This window comes from Triticum aestivum, chromosome 7D, assembly GCF_018294505.1.
Source record: "Triticum aestivum cultivar Chinese Spring chromosome 7D, IWGSC CS RefSeq v2.1, whole genome shotgun sequence".
Lineage (NCBI taxonomy): Eukaryota > Viridiplantae > Streptophyta > Magnoliopsida > Poales > Poaceae > Triticum > Triticum aestivum.
In genome coordinates, this window is record NC_057814.1 from 144,641,512 (window position 1) to 144,655,028 (window position 13,517).

The window sequence follows — 13,517 nt, forward strand, 5'->3', positions numbered from 1 at the left end:
GACCATTTCGAGACTCCTCATCATGTCCGTGATCATATCCGGGACTCCGAGATACCTTCGGTACATCAAAACACATAAACTCATAATACCGATCGTCACCGAACGTTAAGCGTGCGGACCCTACGGTTCGAGAACTATGTAGACATGACCGAGACTCATCTCCAGTCAATAACCAATAGCGGAACCTGGATGCTCATATTGGCTCCCACATATTCTATGAAGATCTTTATCGGTCAAACCGCATAACAACATACGTTGTTCCCTTTGTCATCGGTATGTTACTTGCCCGAGATTCGATCATCGATATCTCAAATACCTAGTTCAATCTCGTTACCGGCAAGTCTCTTTACTCATTCCGTAATGCATCATCCCGCAACTAACTCATTAGTTACATTGCTTGCAAGGCTTATAGTGATGTGCATTACCGAGAGGGCCCAGAGATACCTCTCCGACAATCGGAGTGACAATATTCTCGATCTATGCCAACTAAACAAGTACCATCGGAGACACCTGTAGAGCACCTTTATAATCACCCAGTTACGTTGTGACGTTTGGTAGCACACAAAGTGTTCCTCCGGTATCCGGGAGTTGCATAATCTCATAGTCATAGGAACATGTATAAGTCATGAAGAAAGCAATAGCAATATACTAAACGATCAAATGCTAAGCTAACGGAATGGGTCAAGTCAATCACATCATTCTAATGATTTGATCCCATTTAATCAAATGACAACTCATGTCCATGGCCAGGAAACTTAACCATCTTTGATTCAACGAGCTAGTCAAGTAGAGGCATACTAGTGACACTCTGTATGTCTATGTATTCAAACATGTACTAAGTTTCCGGTTAATACAATTCTAGCATGAATAATAAACATTTATCATGATATAAGGAAATATAAATAACAACTTTAGTATTGCCTCTAGGGCATATTTCCTTCAATTGTTCCTCCTCATCACAAACAGTTTATCCGAGTGAACTGTATGATGTATATCGCACACGTCTTCATCTGGCTGCCCGTTTCTTTTGTCCTGCCTCATCGCAAACAGTTCATTGAACTGAACCGTATGCCCTGCATCGCACACGCAATTAAAATCAGAACTGTGTTTGATGCATCCGGCATCACAAACATTTTGCACCTTTTTTGACGGTTCTTTTACACCACCATTTGCGATTATTGCATCGCACGAAGTTTCGTCGAAGGGTCTCTGATCGTAGTGTTGCGTTAGCAGCATCCTGCAGTAGTGGTAGTGGAATATTTATAGTGTTATCTCTAAGGTTACCGCAAAACTATTTTTACCAATCTCTGTGGTGGATGAAGTGTCGGTAATTTTTTCAATCATCATTGCAAACAGAACCATGATACAAGTGCCAATAACTTTCCAACTAGATTGAAGGAACATGACTACAAAATTGTTTCGAAAACTAGTTACGATTGGAAACTGCTCCTAACTTTCTCATTCATTTTCAGAGCGTGGGGTTTCGGGAAACTATCCACTACGAGCTACATCTTCTCTGCCACCAAGGACAACACTTTATTTTTTACAATAGGACCCAACATGTATGCCATTTGCGCAACATGAGAGCTTCGATGGAGGCTTACATAAGATAAGAGTTGGCCTGAAGCCAACCAAATGCAACAACAAGGAAAGTGATACACACTAGATAAACATAGCAGTGCCAAGTGTAAGACACACATAGAATGTCTGAGGTTCAATTGAATGAACACACACAGTTAAGGTGATTGTTAGTTTTCCTCTTCTTCGCCTCATGGATGCCTAACGTTGCCCACAGACCTTATACATCGAAATATCTAGCCCTCACTAACATATTTTTATCAACATGCAACCATACATACTCAACATTTAACATGTATAGAAAAGACTCACCTCAACAAGCAACCATGCATAAGAAGCCACCACAACATGCATACATGTATGAGAATCTCCATTGTATGATGATATTTATATTATATAATAATCAAACACAATAAAACCATATGATATTTTCAAATTTATATAGTCGTAATAGTATTCTTTCAAATATTAATGTTCCATACAACAAATTCTCATTGAAATATTTTTGCAAAACATACCCGCAACAACGTGCGGGGTATCATCTAGTACATAAAGTTTCCATCCTCACGAATCAAAACCCCGTACCAGGAAAAACAACAATTCATTCACATTGTTGGGCTAACGTGTGTTGGGAGCACAACTTCAGCCCACAAGTCCAATACACGTGAACCATTTATTTCAGTTGCATGTAATGACTGAGATGTCTTACAAAAATTTAATGACTGAGATGACATCTTTATAGAAGCAGAAGAAGAAATCCATAGCCTCCATGCAGTGGTATGTGAGAGAAGGAAGCGGATGCCACCGTAAGAGGATGAGAGAACACAAAAGGAAAACCACAACCCATAAGAAAGGTGAAAAGAAGATATGTGATTTTTTTTAGTATTTGATGGCTCCAGACAGATTGCCCTCGAGTTGGCGATCAGAGGCTAGTGTATTTCAGTTAAAGAACGGGGTGCATAGGCAAACAACGATGGATTGAGTTAGAATATGTTTGGTTTGTTGATAACTCAATTTTCTCTGTCTACTAAAACTAGATGATATCCCACATGTAGTTGCAGGAATGTTTTGCAATATGCTTTAATTGAGATTTGGTTGATGAAACGAGAACTAAAAATATTTATCAAATGTAAATAGCACAATATAATAGAATTTTTCATGCATGTTTACATGTTGAGATGAACAATTTTCTATGCATATGGTTGCATGTTGAGACGGCCTACTTGCAATATGTTAGTGGAGACAGCTATTTGGATATAGAAGATCTGTGTTGTTTGCTTTAGTGATTCAACGGAGATGGGCTTATTATAGAAGAGCCAAAATTTGCTATACAGTTGTTTGGTTAATTGTCTTTTGTAGTTGTTTGCATTGTTGTCGGCTGTCGACATGACGAGAGTGCTGTAAATCTCTTGATATTCCAAAGAGCCTATTGATTTTCAGTCGAAGTCAGAGTCGACCAATCGGTCTACGACCATGATTTCTTACTCTTAATCTTGAGAAGTTATTTTTTTCTGGTTGGTAAATCTCTGTCACTTATGCGTGTGATTGTGATTTTCCACTGCTATGTATCAGTTTATGCGTAGTTTTTGGCCTTTAGGCCCCTTTGCTTCGTAGTAAATGAAACAGGAATGAAAAACACATGAATGGAATGTCATGTGCATGCAAATCCTACAGGATTCGAGTCTATTTGATGACTACATAAAACAAAGAATTATTTCCAAGAATTTGGTGTGGTTGTAGATTTCCTATGAAATGTAGTATAAATGGTTATTTAGAAACATTTCCAAATTGCTACAGGATCGACACCTACTAATCAAACGACCAAACATAGATTTTTCCTTTCTTTCTAAGACTTCGTTCAAATCCTCCAATTCTTTTATGAAAATCCTTTGTATAGAAAAGGCCACTTGAGCATCTTTTTTTAGGATAAGGCCACTTGAACATGTTGTGTCAGCAGCCATCATCGGGCATGTGTGCAGCCCATGAGCGAGGAGAGCCCAACAAGTGTGCGTGCGAGTGCATCGCGACGTGGATAGCGCCACCGGCACCGGGGGACAGCGACCGTGCGCCGCCGTGACCGGACGCGGGCCACCCAACTGGCTGCCCCGCCCCGCCCCCGCCTGGATTGCGCGCCAGAATTCTCCATCCGACCGCCGTCTCTGGATCCTACGAGAAGCCGAACACGACAACCTCACCAAGACGCTCACGAAACCACCGGAGAAACCCCAAACTTTCAGCGATCTCTCATCCACACGAGCACCACCGCGTCAGTGCTGTCACCGTGACCTCAATCTATTTAAACACAGGAGGGATCGCCGTACTACGTTCCCTCCAAAACAAGCGAACTGCAACACCACACTCACATTTTGCTCTGCTCAGTTGCCACTAGCCAAGTACAGTAGTAGCCTGATCGATTTGTATGTAAGGTTGGCATGTCGCCCACGGCCATGTCGCTGACGACGACGAGCCACCTGCCCGTCTGCAAGGCGCAGGACGTCGCCAAGCAAGCGCCGCAGAGGCGGGCCTCTCCCGCCAAGATCACGCCCCCGTCGCCAGACGCTGCCGGGCTCCTCGGCAGGCGGGGGCTGCTCCAGTCCGCCGGGCTGGGGCTGGGACTCGGGCTCGCCGTGGCAAGGCCGGCACGGGCTGATCAGCCGCCGGTGCTGGCGCCGGAGGAGCTGACGTCGAGCCGGATGTCCTACTCCAGGTTCCTGGAGTACCTCGACGCCGGCGCGGTCAAGAAGGTGGACCTGTTCCAGAACGGCACGGTGGCCGTGGCCGAGGTGGACGAGCCGGCGCTGGCGAGGGTGCACCGCGTCAAGGTGCAGCTCCCGGGGCTCCCCGCCGAGCTGGTCCGGAAGATGCGGGAGAAGGGCGTCGACTTCGCGGCCCAGCCGGTGGAGCCCAACGTCGGGCTGGACGTCCTGGGCCTCCTGCTTAACCTCGGCTTCCCGCTCCTCTTCCTCGCCTCGCTCTTCCTGCGGTCGTCCGGCGGCATGAACGCGCCCGGCGGCGGGCCGAGCCTGCCCTTCGGGCTCGGCCGGTCCAAGGCCAAGTTCCAGATGGAGCCCAACACGGGCGTCACGTTCGACGACATCGCCGGCGTGGACGAGGCGAAGCAGGACTTCCAGGAGATCGTGCAGTTCCTCAAGTTCCCTGACAAGTTCACGGCGGTGGGGGCAAGGATCCCCAAGGGGGTGCTCCTGGTCGGCCCGCCGGGAACGGGGAAGACGCTGCTGGCCAAGGCGATCGCGGGCGAGGCCGGCGTGCCCTTCTTCTCGCTGTCCGGGTCGGAGTTCATCGAGATGTTCGTGGGCGTGGGCGCGTCGCGGGTGCGGGACCTCTTCAACAAGGCCAAGGACAACGCGCCGTGCCTGGTGTTCATCGACGAGATCGACGCCGTCGGCCGGCAGCGCGGCACGGGCATCGGCGGGGGCAACGACGAGCGCGAGCAGACGCTGAACCAGCTGCTCACCGAGATGGACGGCTTCCGCGGCGACAGCGGCGTCATCGTCATCGCCGCCACGAACCGGCCGGAGATCCTCGACGCCGCGCTGCTCCGCCCGGGACGCTTCGACCGGCAGGTGTCCGTGGGGCTGCCCGACGTGCGCGGCCGCGAGGAGATCCTCAGGGTGCACAGCGCCAACAAGAAGCTGGACCCCGGCGTGTCCCTCAGCGTGGTGGCCATGCGCACGCCCGGGTTCAGCGGCGCCGACCTCGCCAACCTCATGAACGAGGCCGCCATCCTCGCCGGCCGCCGCGGCAAGGACCGCGTCTCCGTCAAGGAGATCGACGACTCCATCGACCGCATCGTCGCCGGCCTCGAGGGCGCCAGCATGACCGACGGCAAGAGCAAGATGCTCGTCGCCTACCACGAGATCGGCCACGCCGTCTGCGCGTAAGCACACACGCACATCATCCCTCTCCTCGTCTCACACCATTATTTCTCTCGATTGCACTGAAGACTGATCGATTCTACCGCAGGACGCTGACGCCGGGGCACGACGAGGTGCAGAAGGTGACGCTGATCCCGCGGGGGCAGGCGCGGGGCCTGACGTGGTTCCTCCCCGGCGAGGACCCGACGCTGGTGTCCAAGCGGCAGATCTTCGCGAGGATCGTGGGCGGGCTCGGCGGCCGTGCCGCGGAGGAGGTGATCTTCGGCGAGCCGGAGGTGACGACGGGCGCGGCGGGGGACCTGCAGCAGGTGACGCAGGTGGCGCGGCAGATGGTGACCACGTTCGGCATGTCGGAGATCGGGCCGTGGGCGCTGACGGACCAGGCGGCGCAGAGCGGGGACGTGGTGCTGCGGATGCTGGCCAGGAACGCCATGTCGGAGAAGCTCGCGGCCGACATCGACAGGACGGTGAAGGCCATCATCGACGAGGCGTACGAGGTCGCCAAGGCGCACGTCAGGAGGACGCGGCCCGCCATCGACCAGCTGGTCGACGTGCTCATGGAGAAGGAGACGCTCACCGGCGATGAGTTCAGGGCGGTCCTGTCAGAGTACGTCGACATCGGCAGAGAGCAGAGGGACACCGCCGCGAGGACGGACATGGTCACTGCTTGAAACTTCACAACAGTAGAATTGTGTAGTGCAGACTGTGGTAGGATACTAGCATATATAGCGTGATGTAAATATGAATGTATATATGGTGCCTCACATCACATGCCTGATAGTACTACTAGTAGTAATTTTTGCCATACAAGCAGGTGTTTAGCCCAATTCTTCTGCTATCATAATTTGTGTTCTTCACCCAGAGCACAGGGATGCATAGTAGAAACTGAAATGCACCAGACTCTAATAAAACATGGAAGAAACACTTGGGCTCTGCATCAATAGTACTTGGATGCCTCCCCAGGTTCAAGAACCAAGAGACGTCTCTTTTTGTAGCTGGCCTTGAAGCAGGCCTGCCGAAGCCTCTTCGTCTTCTCCTCGAGCTCAACGTACGGCCTCTGCTCCAGGAGCCGCCTCTCCTGCTCCAGCATCTCCACCATCGCCCTCAGCTGCTCGCCGTCGTTCGCCTTGCCTGCCTCCTGCAGGACCTGCGATCATGACCGACATCGCAGAGCATTTACACAGAGAAACAACGGATGTAAAGTGCTGGCAGATTCAGATTCAGAGATAGGAAAACTAGTATGGACAAAGAGGGGACCTCGACGTCGTTGATGAGGGTCTGCAAGTTCTTCAGCTTGCGATGCGGCCACCTGGGAATCCCAAGCTCTCTGCATTTCTTCTTCAGAACGGTGAGCCCGACGTTCAGCTCTCGAGCCGCCTGCGTGATCGGCATGTAGAAGTACTGTGACACGAGCTCGAATGTCAGCACCCTCTCTGATCTAACGCGGTCTGCTCTCATGGCGTTCGAAGCTGCTCCGCTCTCCTCGCCATAACACAGTAGTGGCAACCCCTTCCCACTGTCTTCTGTGCTGTCATCAGATTGCTCTATAGCCTCCCAGCACCTCAGCAGATCATCATCAAAGCTTGTATCCAGCTCGCCTGTGTCGCAAGGAACAAGACAGGGAGCTGCATGCGAGCTCTACAACTTCAGAAACTACCACTAAAATCAAATACCACAGAAGTTGTTTTGCGTAACGTACCTTGCAGGCTGCTGCTCTGCGCGACAGCGGGGCTGTTAGAGCACAGTGGTTGGCAGCCGAAGCTCAGGAAGGGTAGACTGCAGAGGAGCGCCTCGTCTTCAAGCAGGTAACTATCATGCCAAACACTTGGCCCATAAGGCCAGAAGCTGGTACACGAAAAGAAGAACTGAATCAACTTGGCAAAAACAAAGGCACTACTTAGTACTTTCTGATGTACGCCTGTGCACTATCTTACTTTGTCAAACCATATGATGTATGAAATCAGAGAAAAAAAGTTACCTATGCTCTCCATTGGAATCCATTCTTTCTAGAGAGATCTGGAACATGGGCTGCCAAATACTCGTATGGGAGACGGAGGGAGTATATATGGAGCGGATGAAAGGCAAACCCAGCTCTTAAATGCTTGTATCACTAGGTAGATGGAAACGGCTAATAATATCGGAAATCATGCAAGGAATTAATTCCAAGAGTAGCTAATGGATCGGGAGTTACAGAAAAGGGAGTAAATACTGTGATTGGGTTGCGTGGTAATTAATAATTAGTTTTGGTAATGGCGGAACGTGCCTGGGGGTTCGTGCACTGAGTATGGCTAATCAAAACTTTTCGGCTAGTCTGCATGTTCTGTTTTCCAGAGATGATATTTATACTTCTTGGAACTGTAAGACTTTCATCACCCATCCATTCCATTTTTTAACTATCCATTGCCTATAGATAACGAGTGAATAGCATAAAATTACCACTTTTCGCGTTATGGTTTCAAAAAACTACCAAAAATTTGTTTGTGCCTGATAACTACCACTTTCGGTGTCGGCTGTTTCAAAAAACCCAAAACACACATTGCTAAGAAATTAAACCGGTTTATGACGGGTTGGGCCCGCACCTAAACAAACCGTCATGGAGGACCGCACCCAGGGAGGCCTCCTGCCAGTAGCCCTTCCGTGGAGCTCGCGGCCAGTAGCCCTTCCGTGGAGCTCCCTTCCGTCGCGCGGTCTTCGTCGAGTACGTCAGGAGCTCGTGGCCAGCAGCCATGGCTCCCTCCCCTTGCTGGACGCCGCCATGGAGGACCGCACCCAGGGAGGCCTCCTGCCAGAGTTAGCCGCCAGTGCCACCCGCAGCCGCGACCCACCTCTGCCTGGACCCTGCACGAGCGGTGGCTGCGGGGGTTGGCCGGCAATGCGGAGCAGCGCCTCTGGCCAGTGGCGCCATGGCTCTAGGGCTCTAGGCCGTAGAGGACAGCGCGTCGGGCTACAGACTACGGGGAGGAGAAGAGGATTTGGGGAGAGGAGGCGGTAGTGGAGGCGGAGAAGCGGCCCGCCGACGCCAGCGAGGTGGAAGAAGGGGCGGCTGGCGCTGGTGGAAGGAGAGGCGGCCATTGCTCCGTCGCCCTGCTGGACGCCGCCGTCCGCAAGAACGCCGTTGTGAGGGTGGATGCGGTCGTGCGCGTGGGCCAGCAGTGTGGCCGGCGCCCATGGCCGCGCCGCTGTCTCCGGTCAACTTTGGGTCTTTCACCGGTGGGGAGTTGAGAGAGGAAACGTCGAAGAAGGAGAAGGGAGCAGAGAGGAGTGAAGGAAATGAGGAAGAGACACATGGGCCTCACATGTCAGCTAACGGTCAAATAGACGGTTGAACTGACGGTTCGTTTAGGTGCGGGCCCAACCTGTTATAAACCGGTTTAATTTCTTAGCAACGTGCGTTTTGGGTTTTTTGAAATAGCCAATGCCAAAAGTGGTAGTTATCAGGCACAAACAAATTTTCGGTAGTTTTTTGGAACCATAACGCGAAAAGTGGTAGTTTTATGCTATTCACTCATAGATAACATTTAATCGAATTGATATTCATGAAACTTGTTTTCGCTCCTGTTCGGCTTTAAACTATCTAGGAATACTCTGTACTCGGCTTTAAACTATCTAGGAATACTCTGTACTCCACTACTCCTACCTTAATCAGTCAGAAAGTCGAAAGATAAGCCTAACATTGTGTAGAGTTTTGGCCAAAAATACCCATTTCTTAGTTAATTGCTTGAGATGTTCATGGAATAGTTTTGGACCATTTGGTTGATAATCAAGATTTCATCAAATTCCAACAGATAATTAGGAAAGGGTTTTTATTCATTCATCTAGATGGTGGATTATAGCAATAGTATAGCACCCCCTCCCCAAATTCTAAAGTGTATCTAGTTTTGGAAAAGAAATCCCTTATAGTAGACCGTCGCCCCGTATTTCACCTTGCTTTTCCAAAACGACTCCACTTCCGTTGCACGCCCATTTTGTGTGGTTAATGATAGTACCAAATTAAGCGCCCGATCCAGTAGTTTCAATTTTCTTCTCCACCGCTTCATCTCTCGTCTCATCTTTCACAATCACCGCTTCGTCTCTCATCTCACCTTTCACAATTGAGCTTCTTTGGCGCCATGGGAAGATGGATCGCCCTACTTGATTGAGTGTGTCATGGCCGAGGGCGAGGGCTGGGCGCCCGACTCATTTGGTGGCACCTAGACCTCGCCTCTGGCCATGCCACCGTTAGTGTGGCCATGTAGTCATCACCTTCATCATCCTCGTCTTCAACTAAGTTGAGCGCCTAGACCTCGCTTCTAGGCATGACACCCTCGAACGAGTCGGATGTGCAGTCATAACCTCCGTTCTCCGCGTAATTGACTGAATCTTGGTGCCCAATCATCACATCTGGCCATGGCGACCTCAAGCAGAGCTAGGCGAGAAGAAATCACATCCATCCTTTCCACCGTTGAACGAGTCAAGCACCCGATCCTCGCCCAACCGAGGTGAGCGTTCTGCGTAGCACCAGAGAAGATAGATGGAGACATGAAATGGGAGGGAGACAAAGCGGTGGTAGACAAGCGGATAAGAAAAGATCAAAGCTGGCGTGTGGTGCGACGGAAGCATGTCTTCGTTTCAGAATAGCATGTTGAAATTACAGGCGACGATCTACAATATGGGATTTTTATCAAAGTCAAATACCGATTTAGTTGAGGGCTATCTGTAAAACTCTATTCTCTCTTTAATTAATATATGAGGCAAATCTTTTGCCTCCGTTTCCAAAAAAAACGATTTAGAATTTGGGGAGCGAGTGTTATGTCAGAGGGGTGATGATTCATAAACAGGTAATCAAGCACGCAACATTATATGCTTATTTAGAAGGCATAAACAAAATGATGATGCTAGGAGAGTAACTTATGTGCCAATCTTTGAATGGACCTGTTGTGTGATCTGTTCAGCCAGGCCTTGCACACGTGTTTTTGAGTTGAGAGAGATAATGTGACAACGTGGTTCGTGATTAGATGTGAAACAACACTTTAAAGTTTATTTGAGTATCAAAACACATGTGTACCAGATAAGTGGGAGTAATACAAACTCACTTGAGTTGCTTGGCTTATCCCCATGTTTCTTGGCTTGTGCAACTGCCGTCTTACAAAGCCAGCAAAATAAGCCCACTGTCGAAAAAAATAAATCATTTAAATAGTCTACTTTAGCTGTTCATGCATCAACTCACAAATTTTTGATTATTTTGATTAGAGATTGCACACAGATCAACAAGTGTAACATATGGCTATAAGAGCTCAATTAACAGAGTTTGTAAATAGCTGATTTGGGTAGGGTACAAACAGTACATGAATGAGATATGTACAAGTCAAGAAGAATCAAAGACAGAAAATATTTGTTTGTTTCTACACTGCAATCTTTTTCTTTGTTCCATATAAATACTACAACAATCTCACCGTACCGTCTAGCTCCAATCTCTGGATGACATGTCAAAACATTCTAGGACTGAATATATCTCCTGGATAAAGGGATGGGAGGTATCTCCTGCGTTGAAGGCATGCACCTGGTCGTGCAAATCAATCCAGCTGTACCCAGCATGCTTGTGAACACCTTGCCGTTCCATCTCTTCCCTTGCCAGAGATGCACTTCCCCACCTTCCCTCACGAGCATGTAAGTTATGAATCAGAACATATGGAGCAGAACTCTCAGGATCAATCTTGGATAATGCCTTTGCAGCCATGTGAGCCAGTGCTTCATTCTTCTTCGCCGTACATGCTCCGAGGAAAGATCCCCACACAGATCGGTCCGGAGCAATCGGCATGCTATTGATTACCTCCAATGCATCATCAAGCTTACCATGTCGGCCTATGAGATTGACAAGTGCTGAGTAGTGCTCAATCCTAGCAGCAATGCCATACTCATGGACCATGGTGTGGAAAACCCTCCATCCTTCAGAGACAAGGCCAGCATTTCCACATGCACTCAAAAGAGAAATGAAAGTTATGTGTGTTGGCATAACCCCGGCTCTCCTCATTTCTTCGAACAGCTGCAAGGCTTCTGTAGCACGACCATGGTGTTCATAACCTCCAATCAGTGCATTCCAAGACACTAAACATTTTTGCGTACGCATCTGATTGAAGATGGATTCCGCATCAGTTATTGCCCCACCTCTGGAGTACATTGTTATAAGGGCATTGCTAATTGCAGTATCTGGCAGAAACGACTTCTCAATAAGTTGGTGGAGCTGAGCTCCAAGGGGCAACATAGGGATCGACGCACATGCTGCTAGAACTGAAGAGAAGGTGTGCCGATCAGGCGTCCCACCAACTTCTAGCATCTTTGAAAACAGCTCAATTGTACCATCATAGTCCCCATTTTGTTCATAACCTGATATCATTGTATTCCAGGAGATGATTGCACGCTCTGGCATCCTATCAAAAAATCCACGGGCATGCTCAACCTCTCCTATCTGTGTGAATCCTCGTATTATTAAATTCCAGGACACCATATCAGGGTCTGGCATTTCCCAAAACAGCTGCTCTGCTTCCTGCATATTGGACACCTTGGCATACCCAGCAACCATAGTGTTCCACGATTCCAAGTTCTTAGCCGGCATCTCATCAAACAGCATCCTGGCTGAGCAAACATCTCCAGTTCTGGTATAGCACATCATCATTGTGTTCCATGACACAACATTTCTCTGAAACACCCTCATATTGCTCATCTGGTGCTGATTCTGACCTCTGGGTATCATATCAAATAATCTTCTGGCATCATCCACCCTCCCAACTTGCCCATACGCAGCGATGAGTGTGTTGTAAGCATCAAGAGCCTTGTCCATGTCTTTCACCGTCAAGCGCTTTGTCAACAGCTCCTCTGCCTCATGCAACCGGCCATTCTTGGCTAACCCAGACACCAGTGTGCCCAGAGACGCAGAGTCCTTCACAGGCATCGCATTGAACATGTCGAGGGCCTTGCTCACCTGACCAGCAGCAAAGAACCCGGTGACCATCGTGTTCCAAGAAGTGACGCCCCTCTGCGGCATCTCGTCGAATAGCTTCCCGGCCTCGCCCATGAGCCCGCGGCGCACATAGGCGCTGAGGAGGGTGTTCCACGTGACGCCGTCGCGCTGTGGCATTTCGTCGAACAGGCGGCGCGCGGCGGCGAGGTGGTGGGAGTGCGACGAGCGGGAGTAGGCGGCGAGGAGAGTGTTCCATGACACAACGTCCCGGACGGGCATGGAGGCGAAAAAGGCACTGGCAGCGCTTACGTCGCTGCGGCGGGCTAGCGCCGCTAAGAGCGAGTTCCAGGTCACGACGTCGCGGACTGGGAGAGCGTCGAAGAGGCGCCAGGCTGCGGCGAGGCGGCCGCGGCGGAGAAGAGCCGCGAGGGAGCGGTTGTGTTGCCGGACCAGCTCGCCGGTGGGGGGTGCAACCGTAGCCGCGGCTGCGGCCGCGGCCGCCGCGCGGCGGTGGGCGACGCCTTGGATGGGAGGCGGCCATCTCCGCATCAGGATTCAAAGGATCCGGCGGTCCGGGACTCTTGGGTACGTGACTACGTGGTGAGTTCAACTGTGCGCGGCCGCGGCGATTGTCCGGTGACGTTGAGGTGGTTTGGTTTTGACCAACTACGAGTATACCTTTTCAAAGTATTCTAGATTTAAAATTTTCAAATTATTAAATCAGCAAGATAAGTTATACATAAAAGCACTATGATTAGAAATGTTTTTTATTACAAACGTGTTAATATGACTTTTGTATCCCATGACCCACGATTACTATCTATCTATTCTTGTTACATATAAAAGATGTTAGTCCGACTTTATATTAACTAGAAGAACGCCCGTTGTAACGGGGCCACGTTAACTTTAAAAGTTCAATATCAATTATGTTAATGTTACATTTAATATTCTCATACATATTAAGTGACATTGAAGACCTTTTTTACCATCAAATTCTCACACACACACACCCTCTCCCTCCCTCTTCCTCACTCTCTCTCCCCCTCTCCCTCACTCAGGAGGTGGGACGAAAATAAACCCGCAACGGAGACTACCAACTGAGACAT

General features: G+C 49.5%; 3 protein-coding genes across 3 annotated transcripts; 1 reads left to right on the forward strand and 2 right to left on the reverse strand.

Moving 5' to 3' along the window:
* Positions 1 to 3,918: 3,918 nt before the first annotated feature.
* Positions 3,919 to 6,374, forward strand: LOC123165258 (ATP-dependent zinc metalloprotease FTSH 6, chloroplastic). Its single transcript, XM_044582890.1, has 2 exons — positions 3,919 to 5,476; positions 5,563 to 6,374. Exons 1-2 carry the CDS (start codon positions 4,011 to 4,013, stop codon positions 6,143 to 6,145), a joined length of 2,049 nt encoding a protein of 682 aa, XP_044438825.1. The 5' UTR covers positions 3,919 to 4,010; the 3' UTR covers positions 6,146 to 6,374.
* LOC123170982 (uncharacterized) lies at positions 6,237 to 8,202 on the reverse strand. Its single transcript, XM_044588669.1, has 4 exons — positions 8,064 to 8,202; positions 7,174 to 7,392; positions 6,732 to 7,099; positions 6,237 to 6,621 (listed from the first exon to the last, which is right to left on the reverse strand). The coding sequence occupies exons 1-4, from the start codon at positions 8,200 to 8,202 to the stop codon at positions 6,412 to 6,414; spliced, it is 936 nt and encodes a 311-aa protein (XP_044444604.1). The 3' UTR covers positions 6,237 to 6,411.
* A 2,262-nt stretch (positions 8,203 to 10,464) lies between these two features.
* Positions 10,465 to 13,030, reverse strand: LOC123165259 (pentatricopeptide repeat-containing protein At1g62260, mitochondrial). Its single transcript, XM_044582891.1, has 2 exons — positions 10,912 to 13,030; positions 10,465 to 10,621 (listed from the first exon to the last, which is right to left on the reverse strand). The coding sequence occupies exon 1, from the start codon at positions 12,958 to 12,960 to the stop codon at positions 10,915 to 10,917; it is 2,046 nt and encodes a 681-aa protein (XP_044438826.1). The 5' UTR covers positions 12,961 to 13,030; the 3' UTR covers positions 10,465 to 10,621; positions 10,912 to 10,914.
* Positions 13,031 to 13,517: the final 487 nt, after the last annotated feature.